The sequence below is a fragment of the Fundulus heteroclitus genome, unplaced genomic scaffold (assembly GCF_011125445.2).
Source record: "Fundulus heteroclitus isolate FHET01 unplaced genomic scaffold, MU-UCD_Fhet_4.1 scaffold_38, whole genome shotgun sequence".
NCBI classification, from domain to species: Eukaryota; Metazoa; Chordata; class Actinopteri; order Cyprinodontiformes; family Fundulidae; genus Fundulus; species Fundulus heteroclitus.
Window position 1 is genome coordinate 3,172,498 of NW_023396792.1, and position 27,403 is coordinate 3,199,900.

Consider the following 27,403-nt stretch of genomic DNA (forward strand, 5'->3'; position numbering starts at 1 on the left):
AGTGCAGCAATCTCAGGGCCTCCTAGTGGTAGCTTAATCATCTTAAATGGCGCATCCGGCTCTGATGCTAATTCACCTCCAAGTAACTGCATTGTTTTGTGTGTACCACCCTGTTTCTGCAATAGAAGAGACACTTCATGTCCCACCTCTTATTGAAATGTAAGTTTCAGAAACAAGATGCAGATTTTTTTTTTAAAATAATGTGTATTTAATAGGAGAGTGAGTCAGGTCAGGAGTTGATCATTTATTTTTGTCATAAATAAGTTGTTTTAAAAAGGAAAAACTGCTAAATTTAGATGCGTGTGTTTGGATTTCAACATGACGAGCAGACTGTTTTACGAGGCAGCTGTAATTGGGTTCTGTAAAGACTTTCAGGAATAGCTTATGGATAGATTTTTGTCCAGCAATATACTGAGGATTATAGGTTATTGTGCAGTGAGTAGCTCTGATATGTCCAGAGTCAGGTGGCCATAAAAATGATCTTCTCTCCTTTTAAAGCTCAGACTACATCAATGCTCTCCATCTGTTCAGACAGATGCTGTTTGTCAGAAGTGATTAATTTTGCAGCTGGGTCAGAACAATTGTTCTGAGCTTTGAGAGGCAAACACACTAATCATGAAAATTACATTCAAAAGGGGCTCAGATGAAGGAAATAAAAAAAAAAATCCCTTTTAATCTATGCTGCTGATGTTACAGACTGGGTGTATGCATTCTCTTTTTCTTTTTTCTACAGCTGTGATGCATTTTGCTTGGTTCATCAACTCAGATTTAACAAATACAGTCATGGTATAAAAAACAAAAACATAAAAAATAAACAAAAAACAACAACCTCTGTCATGTCTGGGGTTTTAATGTACAAATATATAGCCTTCGTTAATTAGGTACACACCAAAGACCCACACCTCCATTTTAAAAAGCAACAGAAAACATATTCTTGAGGCAACTGACATGACATAAATTTTGCCTTTTCTGCCTCATGACAACCCCTCTAGTTCAGGCAACCAGAGGCAGAAAGCCATTTGGGCAATAAGACATTTTAAGAACCTGCCACGAACCATGTCTGAATTAATATGTTGATCAACTCTTGCCATATTTCACAATTTTCCATTTTTCTGTTATTGAAGTGAAAGACAACCAGAACTCCTTCGCTGTTTTTTGTGCTTTAGAAGCCAATAGTTGGTCTGCATTCTTCTGCAGAAGGCCAAGTACTTCCTCCAGCCTTTCTGCATTCACTGCCCTTTTTTCTCTGATATATATGCTATGTGAAGCAAAGAACAACAACAAAAAAAAAAAAACAAAGAACACTGATCAGTGCTATGTACAGACTGGTTAAAATGTTTCAGGCAGCAATCTGAATGCAGTGGAGGAACACCACCCTTATAACCTTTGTCCCTTTCTCTGTTTGCTGGATCCTGTGTCGACCATAGCTCTGTGTGTGGTAGGACTAGAATAGAAATACAGTTTTGCTCTAATAACCACATGATGTCTTTCTCAAAAGTGCTGCAGAGAGATGAGAGCAGACTTTAAATCCAGACTGAGGCGATAGGACATTGTTAGGAAGAAGCAAGGTGTCCTCCTCTCACTATTGTGGTTGTTTCAGTCGTGTCATGGCTTAGTTATTCTCTGTGATTTATTTTTTTTTTTTTTTTTGGGAATGGCAGAAAGAACCATAAATATGTGTCTGCTCAAATGCGGTGCGTGGTAGGTGTGACAGACACTCTGAGTCAGGCCTTGAAGTGTGATTAAATTTTGATTAACCCGTGCTGTCACTGGCTCACCTCGTTTTCTGTCAGGTCTGACATGCCATCTTTCACTGAGACAAAATATCATAACCTCTGTCTGCAGAATCCCTTTTCCTCACTCAGACTGATTTTTGAACCGTGCATTTTGAAGGCTGTTCAGTTATTTTGCTTTTGCAGAAGAATGGTCGTACAGCGCAAGTATTTGACAGAAGTAACGAGAATTATTGATGCGTAAATAAATTACCTGTGGGTTTCCCAAGATCTGACTCAGGTTCACTTGAATCAGCCTATCAACATATGGCTCCCAGAAATGTAATGAGGGCTTTGCTGCAGATATTTGGCACTCACAAAGAGCATCTTCAGCAGTAAAAAAAGTACAGGTTTTTGGGGCGTAGGAGGTGAGCACAACCTATATATGGAGGCCTTAGCCCGGGTTCGATTCCGGCTTAAGGTCTTTTTCTGCATGTCTCCCCCCTCTCTCAAACCCCCTTTCCTGACAGCCTACTGTGTAAAAAAAAACAAGCCACTAGTGCTGTAAAACCCCAGAAAAAAAGAAAAAGTGCAGGTTTTAAAACTTTATTTGTAGACTTCTAAAACATTCCATTCAACATCATGCATGCTTACAATTGCCTGGTGGGCATAGAAATCACCTTTGAACCAACATTTACTTCACATATCCTTTTCTAATTATACCTCTGTCAAACATTAAAACTACAAAAACAATTTATAATATTCAAGAGAACGTGTGAAACAATGTCAACACAAAGACAACTGTTTCAGGAAAATCTAATTACACATCATGCTGACGCTGATGTGTAATTAGACGTTTTGTTACTGTGAAAGTTATTCACTCTTCGGACCCGGCATGCATACATCAGTGTTTGCTGTTTAAAATTTATACTGCTCTTTTAAACGGAAATACATGCATTTGTTTTAGTTTTACGAAAAGCAGAGGCTGTGCAAATGGTAAATGTGTAGGCGTTCATAAATGCATTCCAAAAAAATACATGTATAGATTAAACACGGGACTGTAAAAAACACTCCTCCAGAAGTTTGAAAAGTGACAATGTGAATTACAGCTGTGCTGTTATAGCTGTCCTTTTCGCTGCCAGCAAAGTCGCCAGAGAGAGTGACACTGCCACCATTATTCTTCACAGATAAAACATTGATGATTGAGTTAACTTTGGAGTTTTGCCCTAAAATTCTTTGTTTACCTAAGTTGCTTAAGAGTTGAACTTGTTGCTTTTTCAGGGAAGCATAGAACTACCAAAGAAAAATAGTTATATTACTTTAGAAAACTTGAATGTTCTAACAGTAGACTTATCATGTTTGTACCTTATACTTTCATTCTATTACTATTTATATATAAACATATATAAAGTCAAAAAATAATATATTTACCAAATAACATAATGTCAATGTAAAAACTGTAGATGTGATATCAAAATTCAGCCGAACACATAGTTACGTTTAAAAGGTTTATTGGGAATGTTCGATGTAGACGGACCAGGAGTTGCTGAACCAGATGCAGGTGGAGCACACATGAACAGAAACCACCACGGCGGCAGAGCACACGTCAGGTGATGTGACATCTGGCAGTGAGTGGCTGAGTGAGGCAGGTATCTGAAGGCAGGTGAACAGGTGAGCAGAGTTGACGGTAATTACTGGCAGCAGGTGGAGCTGATCTGATTGGAGGCTGAGGTGTGGACAGAGCTGATTGGGTGGTGACAGATGACTGGTGGCTGAGGGGAGTGGAGACTAATTAGTCCAGAACAAAGCAAACAAAACCCTAAATCATGACAGTCAATGATCATTCAGATAAGTGGCAGGGAAGATGTCTTGTCTACTTGAATTGATTTCAGTTTTATTTCATGTATGGATTGGATTCAATATAAATATTACAATGCAACAACGTGAAGAGTTTTTTTTTTCTTTTGTTATTGTGATAACATTGTATTATAGTGTTAAAATGGGAAAAACGTGTTGTTACTACAATAAAGGTTTCACCTTGTAATGTTATATAGCAGTGTATTTATTTTGCCGGGGTTGCAGCACTACATATGCTTCTACACTTCTCAGAAGGAAGTACTAAGAGTAACTTTTTTTTATAGCATACTGGTTAGATAATTTAATTTACTAACTTGGAAATGTTAAGGTGAGGAGGTTAATGTTAAAAAGTATCTTACCTTTTGCTGTGTGGACCATATTGCACTATATGATGTGTGCAGATAACTTTCACCCAAAACAATCACGGGACAAAACAAATTCAAAATCTTTAATACATGTCTCAAGTAAAGACATTTATTAATACAGCAGCTCAGTCCTTCACCAAAGTTTTTAAAAAGTTTGACAAAGTTTATGTGGAAAGACTACACTAGGATTAAGTGAGAAGCATGGGGTTGGGTAAGTAATTAAGAAACTACTGATGGCTGATTTAAATGTGGAAATAACTCAGACCTTGCAAAGATGTCAGATTAGTTCCAGGATGAAGCTACTAACGCGCAAAAGCAAACAGGCTGCAGATTCCAAAGTCAATACTGATTTTCACTGTTTAATCTGATTTATGAACCTCTAAATGGGACCCCATCCATCACTGCCAAAAGCAAGATCGAATCAATAAAATGTCCCAGTCTACATCCTCTCACTGACTGGATATAACAGGAGTAATAAAAGTAATGCAGAGAGAGATTCAGGCTGTTCGGGCAATTAATCTTCTTTAAAATCTGCGCTGATCCTTCATTGAAGAGAGAAATGCACAAAGCCGAAAATGTTACAGCCATGCTCAATTGAGCTCAATTCATCAAATGTACGAGCAAACTTTCTCAGCCTTCAGTTATTAACATGTCTATTTGTAAAGTAAATTAGAAACTCTACATGGCTCAAAGTGTGTTGAAGCCTTAATGAAACCATTGCTTGTGTCACGCACTTCTGCTTTGCAGAGTTCATTAATTCATTTTCTGAAGTAACAAGCACCTGTCGTGTGTTCTCTGAAATCACAGCTTGGCCAACTGAGAGGAGAGATTACCTCTTTAGCGACGTAGAAATATGACCTTAACAAAGATGTTGCTCCACGACTGCATGATTTTAAATGGAAAAAGTTTGAATGTTTTTTAACCTGTAAATAAACAAAGTTATGTGTGAAGATATTGTGTTATAATGATCAAAGTGAGAACTGAAACCCACGATAAGAAGTTATATCCTTCTACATCCTTTCAGTTTTTAGAAAACATAATCCATAGCTCATGACCATAGGAGAGGGTTGAAATGTAAATCGAGAGCCTGACCTCCAACCCAGAGGGAGGGAAACCACTTTTATCTGTTTTTTTTTTTTTTTGTGTGTGTGTGCATGATAAAGTAAAATAAATTGGAGATAAATGATGATGTAGCCACATCTTGGAGGAGTTTAGTTCAGTTCAGTATATTTTAGTCATAATGTTCCAAAACAAATACCATACACCTTTCACCTTTCAGGTTGGTTTGTTTCAAACAATACCGTTTTTGATTAGTTGCTTATGAAGACGTGCAGGGAAGGCTGTCAAATGGGTTCAATTTTAAAAGCAGTGCAAATATTTCCGCGGATTATTGAACAGTATCTACCATGAATTTGTTTTCATATTTTAGTATCAGTACCACAGAGATCTGCTAAACAAAGTTGAAATTAGCCTTTGCATTGTTTATGTATTTATTTATTTTTTTTTAAAAGAAATGCATTTATGGAGATCTTTATTTTCACAATTGCACGTCCCATAATACTGTTCTGCTTTTAAAAACAGACTGAAGGAACATAAAAAAAGGATTTACACACAGACTAATATGCATAAAAATAAACAGATCAGCCAACTCATTTATTTGCATAGGACAAAGCTCTCAAGTGCAAAAAAATATAGGAGAAAGATTAAAAACTCAACTGCATGTGAAGGCAATTACATGCTGTGACATCTTTTCAGCTGATTTGTTGACCTATATCTTAATGGCTGGTGGTATCTCGAAATGATTTAGCTCATTGGAGCCGTGCTGATGTAGTTAAAACTTTAATTTATCCTTTGGAATAACAATTAGCAGTGACGTTCCCCCCCAGATGTCAGGCCTTTCGGCTCCATGGCGAGTAACACCCACGTGGACTGTTCCAGGGAATCTGTTTTTCCCTGCTGGGAAGCTGTAGATTTTAAATGACAAGTCATTTCATCTTTTCAAGGCTTTACGTTGATTTATAGAGAAGTCGCTGTTGAAACAATTCTCGATTTCTGCATCTGTCTTTGATGTCCCATATGCCCTACAGTACTGACAGCCTCCCCTCAGCTGTCTGCGGCTCCCCGGCACGAGAGACAGCAGAGGAAATTTAATTCCTGTACCCATGGAGGGAAACAGATACTCTCACTTCTGACAAGCCGCTTCCTTTTTCCATGTACTATTCAAAACTCAGGTGATTCCCACGATCACAACTTCTGCCAACTTATTCCTTAATGTTTCATGTTTCTGTGGTTTGCGCAGAAAATAACGACATGATGTGGTGGGTTACCCTTCAGAGCGAGCTCCCTGAAGAGGTTTACAGATGAATTATAGACGGAACGCATTAAGACGGGGAGATGACTTAAGTTTTATTATTAAGGGGTGAAGGGAACAGTGTGACATTTGGGGAAATAAAATTGTTTGGTTTAAAAAAAAAAACAAGAACCAGAAATAAATGTCATGACTGTGCTCTACAAGGAAATTGAAAACCGACACAGAACCAATACCACATAGACTGGTATGAAACAAGTACCACAGTTTTTATCATCCTGATGACTAATGATACCTTTGTAATTTGCTAATTTTATTTTTCTAAAGGTTACTCAAAACCGTTAAATCAGTACAAAAAACAAAGAACTGGAGTGACACAAGAACCAGCGCACATTTCAGCCCATGCAGAATGTTTTGAGTTCAAAAGTCATCTCTAAAAATGTTTACATTTTCCTAGATTGATTCTGATAAATTTATCATTTTTATTGTTTTTTTTTTAACAAAATGATGTGTTTCAAAATGATCAGGACTGTCAGTTTAATTTAATTTAATAACCTCACTTAGGATTTTTCACACTATGATTTCAATCATCTTCATGCCTGAAAATAACAAAAACAGATTTTTTAAAACATGTGCTTTTAATAGAATCTTTTCACATTTCTCCCCTGGTGACCGACATGCTTTCAGACTTGGAAATATGCATGTGACAAACAAATGAATGTTCATACATACTGAGTGGAAACAGACAGGCAGGCAGGCGGGTTTAGTGTTACTGGTTCTTCCCTTTTCAGGCATAAGGGTGGAGGCCTACTATCACCATGCAGACGTGATGTCGGCTCATTGACAGTTTCTCCTCTAACATTAAACACATTATTTGAAATAATACACCGTATTTGAAGGTCGTTGATACTGCTAATTCACTGCGTCTATGCTTTAACTTCTCTAAACTCCGGTCCGTTGGGGCAGATGGCTGTTGATGTTGAGCCTTGTTCTACTTGAGGCTCCTTCCTGTTAAAGAGGAGTTTTCCTCTCCACTGTCACTACATACATGCTTGGTATGAGGGATTGCTGCAAAGTCAACGACAGAATGCAGGCGACTGTCCGATGCAGCTACGCGCTCTTTGAGGAGAAGTGAATGCTGCAAGTCACTGACTCGATGCGATCTGCTGGGTTTCCTTGGAAAAAAATTCAACTAGTCTGTCTGTATGATTTGAGGGAATCCACTTTGTGAAATGCCTTGAGATGACGTGTTGTAAATTGATGCGCTGTATAAATAAAATTGAATTGAACTCAATCTGATCTACAGAAAACATTAAATTTCCCATCTGAACAGCAGAGTCAGCAAAAGTGTCAAGGCAGCCTTTATTTTGGATATAAAATGTGTACCTTTTATTTTGTGAATACTCAGTGCCCCTTTGGTTCATGTACTTACTCATTTCTGATATATTTTAAACACAGTAGAGTTGTATAAAAATGAAACCAATGTTGAAAAAAAAATCCTCTGCCAAGAATTAAATTCTCGTAATGGCTTCTGCAGACGTGTTAAAAGTCTGTAATTCCCTGCACAGCCAGGCCAATGACTGTAATTTTGCAAAATCCAACTTCTTCAGGGAGGACAGACATAATATCGCTCCCTCTTCATCAAACTTTGGCCAGTGCTTTTCTGAGATATTGCGTGTGACTCATGGGCATGCAGAAACATCTCCACAGCTCCACAACAGCAGGACACGGGTAGGTGTATGTCTATCTCCACATTTCCAGGAATTTCATTCTCTTTGGTGAGAGACTATCAGTAAGGAAAAGCCAGTTTTTAGATTCAGCCCGGGCATTAGTCATGTTTCGTACAAGACGATATGCTGAAGCAGCTAGGATAAAAACTATGAATTTCATAATGACAATATTAACTGCGCATATTCCCTGTGCAGTGTGGTTCAAAGCTAAAAGCTCTGTTTGGAAAGCACACCGACAGGCGAGCGATCAGTTACAAGAAGATGTAAGTGAAGTGCATGGGCGTACGCTGTTCTTTCACTCCCAAATTTGCACATGCAGAGCTGCTCTTATTGCATATATTAGAACGTGTTAGCAGGGAGGTCCTTTTGATGAAAGTGGGTTTCCATGTAAATTTAATACCATAGTTTGCCGAGCTCTGCTTGAATGTGGAAGGTAATTAGGACTGGCGTGTTGAAAACACGCTGGGCTGCTCGTCTCCTCCCCAGGTGCACCAGCAGTCACAGCAGAAAGCTGCTCCAGTTCTCAGCCTCTGCCCTTTGCATTTGTTGTTAAAAAAAAGCGGCATCACCTCTATGACTCTGTCTCTGTGTGTAACAATATTAGTCTCTATGTGTTAGCTATGTTTAAAAGAATGAAACGACACAAGCTAAAGAGATGTTTAAAGTTCAACACTTGAGTCTAAACAAGAGAGCACATGCAGTGATAACCACAGATATGTAAAATAACTAAAAGATTGCAAAGTCTCTACTTGTGATGTCAAGGTATTAAGACCATAGCTTCAAATTTAAATGATAGAACAATATCTTGACAAAGTTGACCTGAGAGCTGTTTTTCACAATACATATGTTCAAATACCAGATCCCCTTTTATTTGTTAAGGAACACATTTAATTTGTACTTTTTAAATTACTTTTAAAAAACAATAGCAACAGAATGTTTATAGAAAAACAATTCAATTTAAGGAAGATTACCGGACTGAACTCTGTGTGAAACAATTTTTGGGCCCACATTCGAACAGGTAGCCTACCTGGAAGTGGAAGTGGCTTGGTAGAGTCTGCCTAAAGAGAAGAGAGGTTTTTATTACCTAAAAATGGTGGAAAACCAGTATAATTTTGTTCTTTATTGTCCTTTCTACTCTGATGTAAGACTTTCATTATTTCAATGTATAAAAATAGGGAATACAGATATGTTTTGGCTATCTGATAATAAAATATTAAGAGGATGTATGAAAGGGATTATTTTTTTAATTGTCTCTTTTATTTGTAAAGCCAGGGAAAGAAAACAGCAAAGTGTGTACCCCGTTTAAATTAAAAAATGCAATTATATTTACGTGGAGCATGTGATTGGAATATGGCCATCTTGTTTTGTATATGGAGCGTCTTATAATCCCACAAGGGCTGGGCACCAGACACGCATGACACATCAATCATCGTACACCGTAACTCAAAAGCTCTTTGAGATTTTGCCTTTTTTCATCCTACATTCCTTGGTCCTACTATAAACCCACGCTTCATGGCAAAGTCAGCCATTCATAGAAGCAACTCACTGAATTTTGTTGTCTAGATGTGGAAAACAACATGCTGAGGTTCAAAGTGAGTATAATTGAGCATCGTTAACACGCCACAGACAACCTGCGGCTTCTTATTCAACATCTCCATCCTTTTAGGACCACAGTAAGCCCATCTTGTGATGGATGCGTTCAGCAAGATAATACACCATGTCACAAAGCTCAAAACATCTTTATCTGGTCTCTTGAACATGGCAATGACTTCACAGCACTGCTCTCGCCTCCGCTATCACCTGATCTCAATCTAACAGAGCGCCTCTGAGATGTGATGGAAGAGGGCATCTCATCATAGATGTGCTGTCGTGTCGATATGGACCAAAACCTCTGAGAAATTATGTTGATAGCACCTTGTTGAATCCAGACAAGGAGGATTCAAGACATGTCTGAAGGCAAAAAGGGGGTCCTGCTACTACCAATATTTACCTAATAAAGGCTGGTGAGTGTGTGGTGGTGAACGTAAAATCAAACAGACTTTTACAGGTGAGCTCAACCTGCATCACGTTGAGCCAACATAACTTAACCAGACAATTAATCCTACAAACTTTATGTTATTGGGTTCTAGGAGTCACTGAACCAGTGATCAGTCTGGTGCATTCTGGGAGTTTAGGGGAATAAAATGGGTAAAACAAAAAGATGCAGGTTTGGAGGACAAAATGTTTTCTGCTTTGTTCTGTGTCATATGAATTATTTTTATTGTTTCTTTTCAGATGTTGTAGCACATTACGCTACATACAAACTGTAAAATAAGTCACTTGGTAAGTTGGTAAATATATTAAAATGAACAGCAAACCACAGAGATTCATTTTAGTTCCAAATCTTTTTAATTTCAGTAATATCAGACACTGTTTGTGCCTCGGGGCAACAACGATAAAAGGCACTTGTAATCAGTAGTTCCATCAGTTTCTTTTTCTGATATACATTTAAGAAATCTTTTTACATTTATAAAATATCATCCTACGATTTATTTCAACATTTCTCACAACTGTACAGCTTCATCAAGTAGTAAAGCTACAAACCTGAGACACTAAAACAAAATAAAAAATACAGATTTAGAGAGCTTGCTACACAGTAGCAAATTTAAACAAAAAAACAAAAAAGAAACGAAAACAAATCCATCTTTGAGGTCAACAGAAATCTGACTAAAATACATTTACCATAAAATATACTAAATATACTATCTTGTCAAATATGCAAAATATCCTTAACCTATGGCTGATCCTGTTGGTGAAAGAAAATGGTTAACATTTAGGATGAAATGATGGCCACTCATCAGAGGACATCGTGGCTCAAAATGAACTCACCAACCATGCAGCGCTTTCTCGCTTCTTGTCCTTTCACACAGCGCTGATATGCAGCCAGGTACACACGAGCATGCTCTCAAAAAGACTCCTGTGTTTTCATTCTGCATTCGATCACAGCAAGTTGCTAAACAGCACATTTGTGATGAACCATTTCTGTCCAGTGCATTTCTGCAGAGCCAGTTGGTAGCCAAACTCATTGTCGCTGCTCACCACAAGCTCTAGGCATCTCTTTGATTTTCTGTTCTGAATGGATCCTCCCTGCAAAGATAAAAGCAGGCTAGTTAGAACTGCGCTGGGCTCAAGAAGAGCAATTTGTGCAGAATGCAACTTCCTTTCTCTAAACCCACACTGCTGTTAAGGAATATCAATGTAAGCGGCAGAGGTGCCTGCCCTGGCAGGCTCAACAGATATCATTAACACAGTTAAGAGCAAAGAATTAGAAAATATAAAACATATTAAAACGATAAAAAAATACATGAGCACAGCTTCTGAGATTTTTAACAAAACTAAAAGTATTTAGTGAAGGAAAAGTGACTTCACACTATTTTTTAGGCAGTTTTAGGATACAATGGATAATAAATGGATACATAAATGCTAAAGAAAGACACTGAATCAAAGAGTTTATAAGCCATACCATGGCTAGAGCCTGAACAGAAATAACCCATCAGCTGAGTAAAAGCACTACGCTGTGCTCTGATAAAATGAGGCAGGAGTTACTCATTACAGTGACAGGGCTGACCAAAGAGGAGGCCCTTCACCAGTCAATACAGTGTGAAAAGAGTTGTATATAAAGAGTTATGCTCTCCACTGAAGGAGAGCTGAGAGGTGTGGGAGGAAAAAATGCACAAGAATGTGGCAGCTTATAAGGACTGCTAGAGAAATTATTTTTGGTGGACTTCTACACAAGTTTGGCTTTTCTGTGAGCTCCAGAAATATTTCTGATAACAGTAACAGATTCATAGTAAACGCTGCAATCCTTTATTTATGGACTGTTATGTGAGGATGGCTTCTGCCAAATCGTGGCGCAATGCAGCCAGTAAACCATATTCTATTAACTATATACACTGCAAAAATAGACCTAAAATTAAAACATTTTTTCTTGAATTTAAAGTATTTTTCCTTGATTTGAGCAGATAAATAGGACAAATAGCCAATGGAATAAGATTTTTGCACATAAAATAGAAAAAATTCATCTCCATCGTCTTATTTCAAGTGCAGTATATCTGATTATCTTATTTTAGTGGTAAAAATACTCCTTCCATTGGCAAATAGTCTTATTTAGCTCCTCAAATCAAGAGCAAATACATCCATTTTAAGAAAATTGTACTTATTTTTAGTTCTCTTTTTGCAGTGTATAACATGTGGTGCAAGGGAAGGACGAGACGGCGGTGAACTGGCAACAGTGTCCTGGGTGGCCAATGCTCATTGATGGACTTGTGGAGAGAATTCAGGCTAACGGGATAAAATACAGTAGCTCAGACTACTAAAGTAGTTGATGCTGGTTGGTATCAGAACACATAGGCCATCCCGGTCTGTTGCGCATTGCACTGCATAGTTGTAGGTCAGACAGCGTGCTCATCATGGTCATAATGTTATGCCTGATCGGTGCATAACCACAAAGAAGTTACAGAGACAATCTTTTCCCTCCTTTTTTTTACCATACACCCAACTTTTTACAAAGCAACTCATCACCTTATGCCTAGATGCAACCGCTACTCACTGACACTCAGCAGCAACATTTCCAAGAATTTCTTTCTTTCCATCCATCCATCCATCCATCCATCCATCCATCCATCCATCCATCCATCCATCCATCCATCCATCCATCCATCCATCCATCCATCCATCCATCCATCCATCCATCCATCCATCCATCCATCCATCCATCCATCCATCCATCCATCCATCCATCCATCCATCCATCCATCCATCCATTCATCCATCCCCTTCTTATCCTTGCAGGATCACTGAGGAGCTCCAGTGCTCCAGCGGTCACTGAGCAAGGAGCTGGTTAGACTCTGAAGAGCTTGCCAGAGTTTGAGCTAACCAACTTAATTTAGAAACACTAGCATAAAAACTTGGATTCTGCTTGGGCTGCAGGATCTTGTTCAATTGTTCCCATGTTAAGTTCCTCCAGCAATGACTCATGCTGTCGGAGTTATTAGGAAAGTAAGGTTGTGAAAAGCTGAAGCCTTGGCTGGCTGCTTGAGACATTTGGATGGAAAATATATTTTTACGTTTAACTGTGGACCCCAGTTCTAAACCTGATTTTACCTCCCTTGAAAATGTTGTGTTTTGTGTATGCATATTTAAAAAATATTGTTACTTTTGTTTTATCACATTTTGCTCAAAGTTCTTGTTGTGGACTTTATCTAGCTGTTACAGATATAACACCCTCTCAGTCAATAATAAGAGCAGGAAAGTTTGATCTTCCTGTTTTATCGATATACTTAATTTAAATAAAATAAACTGAAATGTTTTAAAGCTATAAACCAGACTTTTATGCAAAAATTAAACTTAATCTAAATAGAGTTTATTACAGAACATGCTAGGGATAACCCCCCCCCTTCCAAAAAGCAGAACTTTTTAAAAGCTTAAAGAAGAAAGAATAGAGAGAAGACTAGTTAGTCAAACGTGTGGAATAAGCCCATAATCAAACTCTGAATGACTAAATCTGTAATATGAAATGCTGAGTTGCAGCTTTGCTTCTATGTACATACAATATAAGTCTCCAAGATTCAACAGCTAAATAAACGTGAGAAGATCTAATTTGGTCTTTATTCGGTGGGGTTTAAACTGGATTTTCTGTCTCCCTGAAAGAACAATGGGTATTTGTATGCGATGAATAAAAAAGCAAAACCCACACATTCCTGCAACTCATATGTCTGACTAATCTCTGTGCACATCCATACACATTGCATTCCTGCTTCAAAGCGCGACTTTTGGTAATAAATTACAATAAGTGTATTTCACGGTGGCTAAAAGAAGTGAAGCAGTCTTGCGGATTTGATGGAAAAAAGATTAAACGATCTGGAGTCATGAAGGTTTTCTGCAAACTAGTGTGGTATGTGTAGTGAGATCAAATAAAGCCGGTCTTTTATTTGTCGATCTGTCTGTTTCGCAAAGTTGCTTCGGCTGCATCAAAGCGATCTATTTCCGTTTCAGTTCGACACTTTGCACACGTGCAGTCACAACCGTGTCAATAATTGATGCCGCATTTCAGAGACATGATAAGCTTCAGCCCCGCTGACACGCTCCCGTAGCGCTCAGCGCATTATGCAGCGTTAGCTACAATCAAGATCAGCGTGAAGATCTGTGACATCCGAGCTGGAGCATGAAAAACCTTTTGGCCGACGATGGTGTAAAACGACGCAGACAAATGAGCAGCGACAGTGCAGCGTGGAGAAGGTCAAAAGGATGATGTTTTTGTTCTAAAACAGGACTAATTTCAAAGCACTTACATGAACTAAGTCACATCTTACTGGTAGAGAAACAGAAGCCTATGATTAGCGCTGCAATGACAGCAAAATTAGAACGTGTGAGACCATATAAAAATATGCACTGAATCCAGGTTATTTGTGATTATGGGGTATATAGTGAGATATCTGCTGGTTCTGTAGATACACAGCTCATACTTTCAGAGCTAGAAATCTCACATTTATAAAGTTTCAGTGACTCGCAAAGCAAGGTGCAAAATTAAATAGGAATCCAATATTTCAAAGCACCCCATGGCTGGATCAACTTTGACTTGACAAATAAATCCTCTCATCATCAGACGTTTTTCAGAGTAAACAGTTTTGAGGAGTCTGTGCAGGCCAGAAGAACTGCTGCAGTTCCTTGCAGAAGTATTTATATCCACTGAGCTTTTTAACGTTTTGTCACATTATGACCACAAACTCCAGTGTACATAATTAGGATTTTATGTGATAGACTTACATAAAGTACTGCATATTGGCGCAGTCAAAGGAAAAAGACACAGATTTACATTTTTTCCTTTTACAAGTGTAAATCTGAAAAGTGCGGCCTGCATCTGCATTCAGCTCACTTTCCTTGCTACCCCTAAATTCAAACCAGTACAATTGAATCAGTGTAAAATCAAGCAGTTCTGTGAAGGCTTTGGAGGATTTTTAGAGAACATTAGTGAACAAACAAAATCAGGAAGACCAACAAACGCAACACAGAGGTCAGGGATAGGGTTAAGGAGAAGTTTAAAGCCGTTAGGTTGGAAAACAATACACAAAGCTTCAAAGATTTTACAGAGCCCTTTTCTATCCATCATCTAAAATGGAAAAAGTACGCTGCAACTGAAAATCTAGCAAGGCGTTATCCTTAAACTGACAGGCTTGGTATGGAGAAGATTAAACTGGTAAAAACTGGTAAAAAGATAATCGATATCAGCTTTATTGATGATGACTGTGTGCAGAATCAAAGGCTTTGACTTTGGTTACAGCATTCACAGCGTACTGACATTATGTAAAAATAAAATTACACTAATTAATCTTTTTATTTATTGGATAATACAATTTGGGATCACATTTCAGGATTTATCAACTTATTAAGACTTTTTCTAAATGCTGAATTCTACCATGTTCCATTAATTTCTCAATGTCTTCTAGACATTTTTTTTCTACCTGATTCAGTAAATCAAGACTTAATTTCCTCCCAAATCGTGTTGCAAATCTGTGCAGCTGTGCTAACAGCCGCAACATATAGCTTGGACCTTTGCTACAGTTTGTGGGGAATTATGGGTTTGCATCAAATAATCCATCAGATAGAAAAGCCCAATCAATGGGCAGAGCTAAATCAGATGGAGAATCGGTGGGAAGATTTGAAAAAGGACTTTCACAGATGCTCCTCCATCCAATTTAACTGACCTTTAACCATATTGCAAAGAACAATGAGCGATGTCTAGGCGTGTAAAGCTGGTAGAGACGTATCCTTAAAGATTTGCTACAGTAACAGCAGCAGAAGGTGGCTCGACCAAGTACTTATTCAGAGAGGCTTAATATAAATGCGTGCATTACTGTTCCGATTTTTATTCATTAAAAACTGAAAGCTATTGAAAACCACTTATTGGCCATTCCACAAGTCTGCACCACTTTGTGTTGGTCTATCATATAAAACAGAAATTAAATACACCTAAGTGTCGGTCGTATAGGATGGAAGCACTTTAGCAAGGCACTGTAGCATTCATACAGAGTGGTTATTTTAAGAACTACGGCTATTTTTCGGTATTCTGCGAGAAAAACTGTGTCATACCAGCCAGCAGACAGTCAGTGCAGACATGTTACTGCTGAGCATAACTCTCACTAAAGTAAGAGGGCAGATTCAAAGATGTCTTACAATGATATGATGTCTGTCGAAAGCACAAAGTTTGGGAACCCAAACTAGATTGATATATAAATGTTATGCCGTTATTATGTCTAAAATGACAAAGAGATGAATGCTATTTATTTACTGTCTGTTTGGGTCTTCATGCTGTTTTGAGCTTTAATGACGATCGATGGATGAAGCGTCTGGGAACACCTCAATAGATCCCGGTCGTCTTATGATTGAGTTTAATAAATTGTACTATTTGATGTCTTTTCTTTTAGACTGACTTGGGTTATTGTGAGCTCAGATTATCCTTGTAATGATTATTAGTTGTTCTGTTTTATTTCTTAGCCTGCATTGTTTTAAACCGAGTTGCACTTCTTTTGCAGCACACATGCTCAATAAAGCTTAGAGTTTACTTCCCTGTGCTTTGTTTCATGTTGATAAATGTGAGCAAAGCTATATTTAGCAAAAAAAAAAAAGACCAAAGAAAAAAACCCAACAATAGTTGTTTAGAGAATGAATGCATTTTAAGTAGGGTGGATGCAGGGTGAATGATCATCTTGTTTGCCTCTATAGACATTTTGGGTTTTCTATAAAAATACAGACTGTGAGGCAGGAGAAAAAGAGAAAAGACCCATCTCAAGCGTTTCAAAAAAACGTGAATGGCAACAGCTTCTAGAGAGGAAAGACAAACAAAACGAGGAAATGATGTGCTAAATGATGGATTATGCTCTCCCAGGTAGAGTTAAAGTGGATGCCTGTGCCAGGAATCGTCACCTGAGTAAAGAGCCAGTGGAGCTTCATGCGTTTGGCTGCCGCGTAGCTGCACTCAATGAGGCGTGGCCTGCCATTCACGTCCACCAGGCACTTGTTGTCGTCATCGTCAATGGTGGGACTGAGCAGCCCGACAAGGAACTGCTGGTTACTGGTGTAGTACACATTCTGGAAGAGACAACACATCCCGAAGTGAACAACTGTTTGCTCATCATTGACATTTAAACCGCTCCCTCCCCCAGAGCTGCACATGGCTATACAGGTGCTTAACAGGCTGGATAATTGAGGTTGATACGGCCGTCTTAAGCTGAAAATACCCATGTCCTGGGTGAATAGAAAATAAGGAAGGGCCAGGCGATGCAGACAAACTCATTAATAAACCAGGAAAGAAGAGAGAAAGAAACAAAATACCTGTAATTGTGCTTTGGTGTAAATTTCCCCGACTTATATATTCTTATTATAAACTGGCAGAAAAAGCTGTAAATAATTTGAAAAAAGCAGAACCCTCTCGCATGTTTACTGACAAAGACTATGAGGCCCTTTTTTTGGCAGTTTTACAAAACTGTGAAAATCAGCTGGTAAAACAAAAAAGAAAAGTGAAGGTCCAAGAAATGAGTAGTAATTTATGTGGCAGAACTTTTATCTTCTTTTTCTCTCTCCCACTCATTATTTCACGACCCCACATATTTAGTAGATGACCTGCTATAAGGGCATAACACGCCTACGATGACTGGACCACTCTATCTAACTGTGCACCGCAGAGGACCGGTAAAATTAGCCACACGCCTCCACCTCAACCAGCAAGAACAGTCAAAGAAAATTAATATTTATGTCACAGGGAACCTTTTTATGCATACTGCGTGTTCCTATTTTACTGCATATAATTCCTCTGCATTCACTCAAAAATAATTCTGAATATTTGAATATTTTAAACTAAAACAAGAAAGCAAAGAAAACCTGAAAAAAAAAAAAACATGGTGACTGGTTTCAAGTTAAACATGTTGCAGTCATTAATGAAAAATATCTATATTAAAGTAAGACTGATCATTCATAACAACCCTGAAGCACTTTTTTTCTCCTTTTTGGCAGCAAAAAATATTCTTTTTACTCTAATCTTATTTGTTATTTGTTGCCAAAAGAGCCTCCTTCATACCAGGCTTTTGTTTTTTAAGAGGTAGCAACAAGCAAGCTGTCTTTTTTGTGGCTTATGTTCTTTCGCTGCTCACTTTTGGAGCAGCTTGGGATGCCAGGCCGTACTGCTGTCGGTTGTTGCTGTGTTTAAGAAAAAAACTCTTTTGTGATATGTCTGCTGATTTGGCAATACTCTTTCTTTCAGCATAATTCACTTTTTTGTTTTTCACCACTCCTTGAACACATTTATAGTGTTTTCAAAGCTTGATCAAGGAGAAGCTGCTCATAGCGAGACAGTTTTGACGTACTACGGAAAAATATTACACTCTATAGTTGAGCAGGTGAAGTAAATGTGATGGATAATCCTTCTTGATGATGTAACACTCAAACATAAGGAAGGTCTAAAGCAGTTTCCCTCATCAGAGGAGTTTTCTCCACAAAACTAGCTCCAGTGCTACACCAGGACTAGTGTTTTCTTGGAAACAGTTCTGCTTTACTGATGAAGCACTGATATAAGAACTGTACTATTTATGGGCACCATTGGCGATTCTTGAATAACCTGACCAATTAAATTAGCAGGAAATCCTCTCTGATTCTGGCATGGGAAAAAAGGCAGAGTAGTCCCGGACAAAGCATGTGACCAAGCAGGGGGCACATACTCGACACATGAGGATGCCAAGTCCCATTGACAGCACAAGCATAAAAGCAACAGAAACGCCGCAACTGACATTATTTTGCCTTGAGCAGCTGCCTGTATGATCCGTAGCAAAAACCTCCACTCGCACGAACTGAGGTAGATTCAGGAACTATTTCTGTGTGGAGCAGGAGACATCCGCAAGGAGACCAACAACCAATTAAAACCTTGTAAAGGCCAACTTCTACTGTGGCTTTCAGACTAAATTAATGAGACTTTCAGTCAATGCAAACCAGTATAGGAGAGAGACAATGGAGGCAAAGGCTAAACCACCAAGATAACTAGAACAAATAATAAAAAGTCAGATTATCATGAAAATAATTTCATCTTTTTCCTGTTTAATTGAGTTTATAAATGCAGTTTGCATAAACACTGTCTAATATCAGTGGCTGGTGTGGATAAACCCTCGTAAATCATGATCCGAGGTTGTTAGCTTTGTAAAAGAGGGTTAATATCGTTACCCATGAATCATTCGTTTGCAAGGATAACCACACACATAATGACTACGTAGATAAACTATGAAGCTCTACAGAAATCCAGAGTATGACAGAGGGAGGATGAAACCTTTACTGGCAGAGATGTTTTTTTGTGATACAATGATGTCCTCTGGTAAACCAAAGTTTCATTTTAAAGAACCAATTAAAAACCGGTTGTAGCACTGGAATCATGTTGGTGTAAAACAAACCTCCAAGGATACAAAAATCAGTGTATTTTGTTCCTGGTGTTTTTTTTTTCTACTGAGCACAAAATAAAACATTTTTTAGTTATCAAATAAGGCAGAAAATTACAATTAGGTTTTATGTTTGTACAGCCGTGATGTCATCACCACAGGTGTAATAAGTCTGACAAAATGTTCTGTAGATACGTTTGACCAGGCAGAGATAATGTGAGATCTGTCTGTAGGAAAGTTTAACAATCTCTGAAAGCAATCTGTTCAGATGTAATGGGATGGAACGATCAATATGAGCTGGAAGAGGCAGGAGAAAATAAATGATCATCCTGTGTTGCTAACAATTGAACTACTGGGGATTTTAGCTGAAATATATCCAGAACAAGCGGTCCAGAGAGTTTAAGACATTGACTAATGAGAACCGAGGCAAAACGCCAAGCTGTTATGATATCCCAAACAGTGGGGCAGAGTTTTAGTCTCCTAAGGTTTCATGAAGATCAATCTTCAAACAAAAAACTGGAGACTGGGACAATTTAACATGATTTTACAGTAGATTATGTTGAAAAACATGTATTTTCATTCAGAAAGTCTTGAGACGCTGATTACGTTATTTGGTTAAAAGCTATTAAAAAGCAAAGGAGCAATTGTTTTCCAAAAGAGTACTGAAATTTGAACTTCAAGAAGACATTCAGCAGCAGAACAGAGAGACAGAACGGGGTATCAACAGAAGCGTCTAACCTGCGGCGTCATCCCGTGACAAAGATACAGGATGGGGACGTTGTCATTGTCGGGTCCCTGGTCCAGACACAGGTCATTCTTCAGGGAGTTTTTCAGCTGACAATAAAAATAGACATACATAAAGAATACATATATATATATTACAGCGGTAAAGACATTGTTAACACTGTTTGACCAGATTTTTGTCATTATCCAGCAACAGATCCACTTTTGATGCAGTGCATAATTTTCTGCTCTACATACTCTGTGAATAGCAGATCACTAGGAGTTCATCCAAAGCATGAAAAATCAAGCTGCACAAACCCTTCTGCAGCACACTGTTTTTCATTTGTCACCTGAAATAATAGGCTGCAGACTATTTCAAGATCAAGCTTTTTAATGAGATTCAATACAAAAAGAAAGCCAAGCGACACGTGAGTTCAAATAATGAAAAACAAAAGCCACTTTTTAGGTAGAGAAGCATGTTACTTAGTTTTAAACCATATTTAGATCCTAGAGGGTATTTTTTGCAAACAAAACTCAGCTTTTACTGACCCCTGGTAAAACATATTGTTTATCCAGGACTCTGCCGTTAAAATCATGTGTAGCGTTTCACTCTCATAATCTTTTGTTGAGAAGCAGACATCCGTTTAGATGTTTCCCTTGAGAACAACCCCCAGTTACAGCCCTAGTTTGTTAAATAAGTTTGATAAGTCATAACATAATTATTCTTTATGTTGTTATTCATAAATTAAATTACAAATGATTAAAAAGAAGCATTAATAGATAGTTTAATATATTCAGATAAAGCTTGGGGGGGCCCACATGATTTGAGTTAGTAATATGTCGATTCTACGTGGGATCTAGTTGTAATTAACACGTGCAGACAGAGGTTGTGTCATCCATAAATTCTCCTAATTCCTGCCGAACATTATTGCCCCTCTGGATTGGAGGAACCACAATCTGAATGTCAAGTTTTCAGCAGAGCTTTCCTTTGCCATGAAGACGTTTCAGAGACAGCAGGAATCTTACCAACAACCACAACGAGAGAATTAAAGCTTTTTATGACACACAAACCCACCCACCTTCCCTGTGATTCATATAATATAAAAATTGAATCAAAATTCAAAACTTGAGTGGGTTACAGCATCTAAAATGAGAAACATAGACCCAATCTGCTTAAAGTCAAATTTGCGTTATAAAAATGCTAATCTGATGAGCTACGCTTCGTGAACATGACTCAGTCTTTCAGGCCCAGAGGAAAAATTATTCATGCTCGTCATGACAAAGGTCTCCCTGATTGCGAGGTACAAGGTGCACAGTGGGAAGCTCCGGGGATAGCAGTTTCAGAAGAGAAAAGAATTTGCCAAACATGGGTCATTATAACAAAAAACACATTTGGGAATGATTTCAGCTCCCAGATTGCACTGGAGATAACTGCTTCTATGTGATAATCAGTAAACCCACAGGTAGCTTCATTGTTCTGTCAACAACACATGACCAAAAATTTCCATTGCAGAAATAAAAAAACTGCAAACAAGCAACACTGGCTGACATCTGAGAATACATAGGCACATTTAAAGCTCATTTAGACTCCTGCAATGAGTTGTATATTTTAATGAAAAGTCAGGGTGATTTTTTGTTAACAAACAGTCCTTTAGATTTAATTTAACCACTCTTGACACCAGCAATGCAAAAACAAAACATGGAGTTAAAATGACAGCTCCTATATACAGCTTCCTGTTATAGTGAAGAAGAGTGGGGCCAACCAAAGGTTGCATACTCACATCATGTTAATAAATACCTACAAAAACCAGATGGGTAAAGTGACTGCTAAGGTTGTTCAGAAAAATCTGCATCCTGACATTTACATGACTTCTGAACTACCTGGTGACCATGATATTTGTAGAAAACAATAAAACATTAGTTTTTTCCTGCAGCCATTAAACAGTGCATAAAGCGGTAAAATTAGCTGACCAAACTTGCTCCTCTGATGAAAGTGGGCGGGGGGTTTTGGCGAGTACCCGCCGATTGTGACGTCATAATCAGGAGGTTTTTGAAACGTCTCGTTTTTCAGACAGCAGCAAAACATTTACTTATTGCCAATAAACAGTAAACAATTTCTTGATGAAACTACGAATGTCATGCAAGCACAAACTAAAACATCTACAATGAAAATCCAAGGAGCAGTAATATTATTATGGAAATAAAGTTATGCAGCAGAATAAATAAATAATAAAATTCATTCTGAACGTCACTTTGTTCATGTTATTATTTCAAAACATTTTTGAAGTCACATTTATATTATTAATGTACCCATACTTACATTATAGCATTTTACTCAGAGCAATACTATGTACAATGCGCTTGGATGGTTTTGATAACCTAGAAGGAGGTTAGATCTGAGTGGAGAATGTGTTTCCTTAGTTGGCTAATTTTATTTTATTTTCATGTAGCATCATATAACAACAAAAACAAACAAAGAAACAAACAAAAAACATCCAGGGAAAACTAAGTCAGGCAGAATCAAATCAAATTATATCACATCAAATCTGCCCAGTCAGGTTATTTTGACTGATTTCATTTTGACTAATGTTCTGCAGACATCCAAACAAAATGTCATTGTAGATCATCATAAAAAAAACAACGTCCTGTCTTGCAGAGAATGAGGTCAACATTCGGCAGCGTGTAACAAATCCTCAAGCTATCCGGATTAACTACAGACCATTAAAAGCATGTGAGGAATGTAGAATAATAAGCTCAACTGAACTGGATAAAGGATTTTCAAGATTTCAATTCTTTTTTCTTTCTGTGAATCCACTATCTATCACTTGAAAAATATACACAAATACCGACAGAACACAGAAATCACTGTTATTGCAGTCTGGTCTGTGTGCCAGTCTGTATCAGGGTGCATCATATTGATGCAAGGTGGGAGGATTGTGGAAATAAAGCTATTTGAGAACAACTAGAAATGAGTAAATAGAAGCACAGCCAGCATGTCCTATTGGCTGTCTATCTCTGGCAGATGTGGCTGCAAAGCCCTCAAAGGGAATATGTATACATGTAACTATGCTAGATTTAGGTTATTTATCTTCTCATCAATGCAAAGAACAAGGATGTAGTGAAAATAAAGCAAGAAAATGTTTTAACGTCTAAAACAATGGAAAAGGCCATGCTTGGTGCAGTAAAATGTATGCAAATGTATCGCTGTGGATTTAAATTGTTTGCTTGGGCACAGATGCAGGCATGTTCTGATTTATTTTAGACACTGCAAAGAAAAGGGAAGCTTACCACTCCATACGCGATGTTGTCGCTGTACATCCTCATCTCAGGGTAGATGTTGACCAGGTACCAGCGGAAAGTCTTGCACTGCAGCCTCTTCCTCAGCGCTTTCCTCTCAGAGATGCTTCCAATATCAATGCCTGAGTCCTGGGATAAAGAAAACAGCCATAGATGTGAACACGCAGACAAAAAAAATTATAGTTATTAGGGTTTGCCATGAGCTAAATCATGTCATAAGTCAATAATAGGATTTTCCACTCATTAGGTCTCTGTTTTTCAGAATAGAAAATCCTGCAAAATAAAATCTTCCCTCTTGACATGAAAACAATTTATTATCTATATGCCATATCAAATACCTTCACTCTGGCCCAGTCTCACGGTAAAGCCATGAAAAATATTACCTCTTAATGTCTAGTATTACTATTTCTTTTACAGTTAACTAATTTGTAAAGTTTTCATCACAAAGAAAAGTCCAAGAGAACATGGATGGTTCTGAAAGTGCTCGATTAAACGTTTTTGTTTGGGTTCATGAGCTATAATGCAGGCTATTGTTTTTTTTTCTTTTGGAGATTTGCCACTGTTAACCTTTAGATAAACCTTTCATAATTTATGGAAGGTTAGAAACATGTTCTTATAAAAGAAAGAGCTGCATGGATAGCTGGTGAGGAGGCAGCCGGCTAAATGAGCAACAGGGCCCAAAATGCAATGCGCTTGTGGATGGAGGCCGCAGAACTGTTAGCTGGACATGGCTTGGAGCTAACGTGCCTGAAAACATGTTCACTGCTGCTTTTCCCCTGGTGTCCACTTACAAGATGGTGTAATCTAAGGGATACCAGTGTATAAACAACACGAAGACCTGCAAGCAAGAGACTGCGGTGTTTTTGTTGCTCCATGGCAAAGTTTCTGAATGTACAACCACTCCTAGCAGCTAACACACTTCTGTGCAGGCGATAGAAGCTCTACTGAAAAACCTGCTGGTACTGTAGTTTATATTTGAGGTTAAATCTCATGAGAGAGAGGCCGCTATCAAACCCCCTGGCCAACACAGCAGTTGACTACTTCAGACACTCTGGACGCAGGTTGTTGAAGGGCCACTGCTCACTTATTACGAACATCAAGGGAGATTTTGATTAATCCAGAGAAGATAAATGCAATATTTTTGTACAGCGATAAGGCAAAAAAAAATGACGACCCCTTTTCCATTAGTTTGACGATACCTATTAGTTGCCAAACTATCCCTAACCAGTCAGGTCATGGACTGGATTAGTTTGTCCAGCATATCACAGTGGTTAAGTTGGACTGAGATCTTAGGAATATGAAACTACCTCAGACACATTCCTGTGCACCTCAATTAATTCTCTATCCTGCAGAAATAAGCCACAGCCTTCAGGGATTACATGGTTTGCAACGATGCTAAGGTAGGTGTACTTGTCAAAGCTAAAGTTTACTTACTTATGTACTAAATCACATTGAACGACCAGAGGCTTCAATACAAAATGCATTGTGCTTTGTATTCTGAAAATAAAAATCAAACCCTGTGAAAATTTTTTGGGTAACTTGAGCTCAAGTGGGTCATCTGTTGGATCAGACCACACAAGCATACCTTTGCTCTCTATGGACAGCAGCTTTGGCCACCTGTGCCCTTTGCCAGTTCACAACTGTTGTTTACTTAAACCTCTTTTGATTTAAACTAACCACTGCTAATCAGGAACACATCAGAACAGCTGTGGTTTTTGATTCAGTTGTTTAGCCTTATAGTTTGACCCTTGTTAAACTCACTCAAATTCTTACACTTGCCCATCCAATACATCAACTCTAAGGACAAAATGAACGTCAGTGGCCATTTTTAAAATGAATTTACTTAGTTGGTAATATTAAATCACTAGTGTGAAAACTGTCAGAAAGTAAATTTAACCTTCTGCCAGGGAATTCAGCACAATAAGGATGCTTACATCACTATTAATAGAAATGATGAATAATACAATTCTACTTGAAAACCATGTATAATATAACAATGTTTAACATTATTTCAATAGCAATGCTAAAATGTTTTGATTCCACAATAAAAACGTTTCAATCATGGGATAGATTTTTATTCTTTTATTTTTCCTACCATAACACTTTGAAACTCTGGTAATAGGGTCATGATCAACAACCTAAAACTGGCCTGTACACCACACGGTTTGAACCTTTTAAAAGTTAAAAGTGGCTTAATCTCCAGTATTTATTAATGTGCCCCTTTTTATGACCATTTTTTGTACTGCTACTTGTTGTTCTTCTGTGTTGTATCTGATATCGTATCATGGGTGTAAATGTTGCTGATGAAGCTCTCTGACGCTCTGAGTCCTTTAATTGTGACCTCAGAAGTATGCAAACTAAGATGAACACTATGGACCCTTGTGCTCTCACTTAAAATCGACAATTGTCGTGTGTTGTTCATTCACAGGGCTTGATCTGGGGCTAAATTTCATGCTTCTTGAGTACGGCCTCTGTTAAATGCCGCATTATTGACTGAATGAATTGCCTGCAGATGTTCAAATCCATCTATTTATAATATAGATTTACATAATCAAACAAATTAGGACAAGGGAAAAAGACTCAGCCATCAAACATCAAACTTTCCCTTCAGGGCATACTAAATTCAAAACATGAGCATTTTTATGATGACTAAATCCAGCTGAAGATCAAATAAAATATATTTTCTAAAAGAAAACCATACTGACGCTTGGCACAAATAGAACAAGACTGGCTTGTGTTCGTAAATATGGGGCGGACTTTTATTACAGTATAAAACCTTAGATATTAACTAAATTAAGCTTCTGCCTTAATGCACAATTAGATTCAATTATGAACATCCCGGTCTCATTAAATTCACTTAGGTTTTTGCTATAAAATGAATTATTTTACAACCAAGTCACAGCTTTAATCCAATTTCCTTCCTCAGTTCATCTTTCATAATTTCATTGTCAGCCCCCAGCCTAGATTTTTTTTAAGCGCTAATGCCTACATTTAGACCATTTCACTGAATCACATTAGGAATTTATTTATTCTCCAGCACGTATCAAATTTAGGCCACTCTGCAAGTGACAGAAAAATCCTTTCATGTGGGTCTTTAAGAGGTGTCAGAGGCCTTTTTTTTTAAGTAAACATCTGAAATTGGACGAGGCTGATGATTCTCAACCCTGTGACCCCTAAAGTGTCTGGCTGCAGAATAGAGTTTGCTGCAGATTAATTTAACCGTTTTTGGTATCTTACCTTGTAAATTCATTCATGAAGTTCTATACATTTTTTTTTTTAAAACCAAGAGCAATGACTTACTTAAGGGTTCTGGAACAAAAAAATACAAAGAACAGTATTTGACCTACTAAATAACAACTGTTGCAATAGCCAGTGATGTGTTTTTCTTTGCCACTATAGCTCACAATATTTAAGAGCTGATTTGGGGTTTAAAAGTTTTAGCCAGTTTCTATTTGACATTTTAAAAATTCCCGCACGCAGTCAGTTGTGTTATATAGGATATGATGGCTATAAAAACTGCAAAACTTCACAACAGACGGCTCACAAAGGACATGTGAGGAATGACAAATCCCACACATTAAGGTTTGTTCCCTCTGGTTTCTACAAAAAAACAAGCCATTTCTGGCAGAATTTGATGGTTTAATAAAACAAAGTGATGCAATTTGTGTTATTTCTCTACTGGCATACTGTCACATTGCCACTGGTACGGTTTTATTACCTCGAAGAAATGCTGTTTCCTTCTGTGGTGTTCAGCTTATGATTTAGAATGATACCAAAGGTAATCTTGAATCTTAAGTTTCATATCCTTGCACATTAAATTAGTTTGTGTCTTTTCTACTCCAAGAACACTGCAGAACGGAATAAAGAGGCCAGCAGGAATGAAAGTGATAAAGGCTACAGCAATCCTTGTAGCCGTAGGTAAACACTCGTGTCATTTAAGGAGGATTACGGTGAAAAG

The 27,403-nt window shown here is 37.9% G+C and overlaps 1 protein-coding gene across 2 annotated transcripts in view; it reads right to left on the reverse strand.

Moving 5' to 3' along the window:
• Nucleotides 1-10,337: 10,337 nt before the first annotated feature.
• The window catches only part of galnt18b (UDP-N-acetyl-alpha-D-galactosamine:polypeptide N-acetylgalactosaminyltransferase 18b), a 136,999-nt gene continuing 119,933 nt past the window's right edge, over nt 10,338-27,403 (reverse strand). Inside the window, exons 8-12 of one of the 2 annotated variants that reach the window (XR_002428774.2) lie at nt 23,437-23,574; nt 20,164-20,259; nt 16,934-17,098; nt 10,841-11,098; nt 10,338-10,757 (exon numbers count right to left, since the gene is read on the reverse strand). Coding sequence is in view for 1 of the 2 variants with exons in the window: in XM_021321774.2 (XP_021177449.2) it covers nt 10,952-11,098; nt 16,934-17,098; nt 20,164-20,259; nt 23,437-23,574 (546 nt within the window). In the remaining variant the exon portion in view is untranslated. Of the gene's footprint in view, nt 11,099-16,933; nt 17,099-20,163; nt 20,260-23,436; nt 23,575-27,403 lie in introns of both variants that reach the window. The other variant, XM_021321774.2, reaches the window with a different exon arrangement.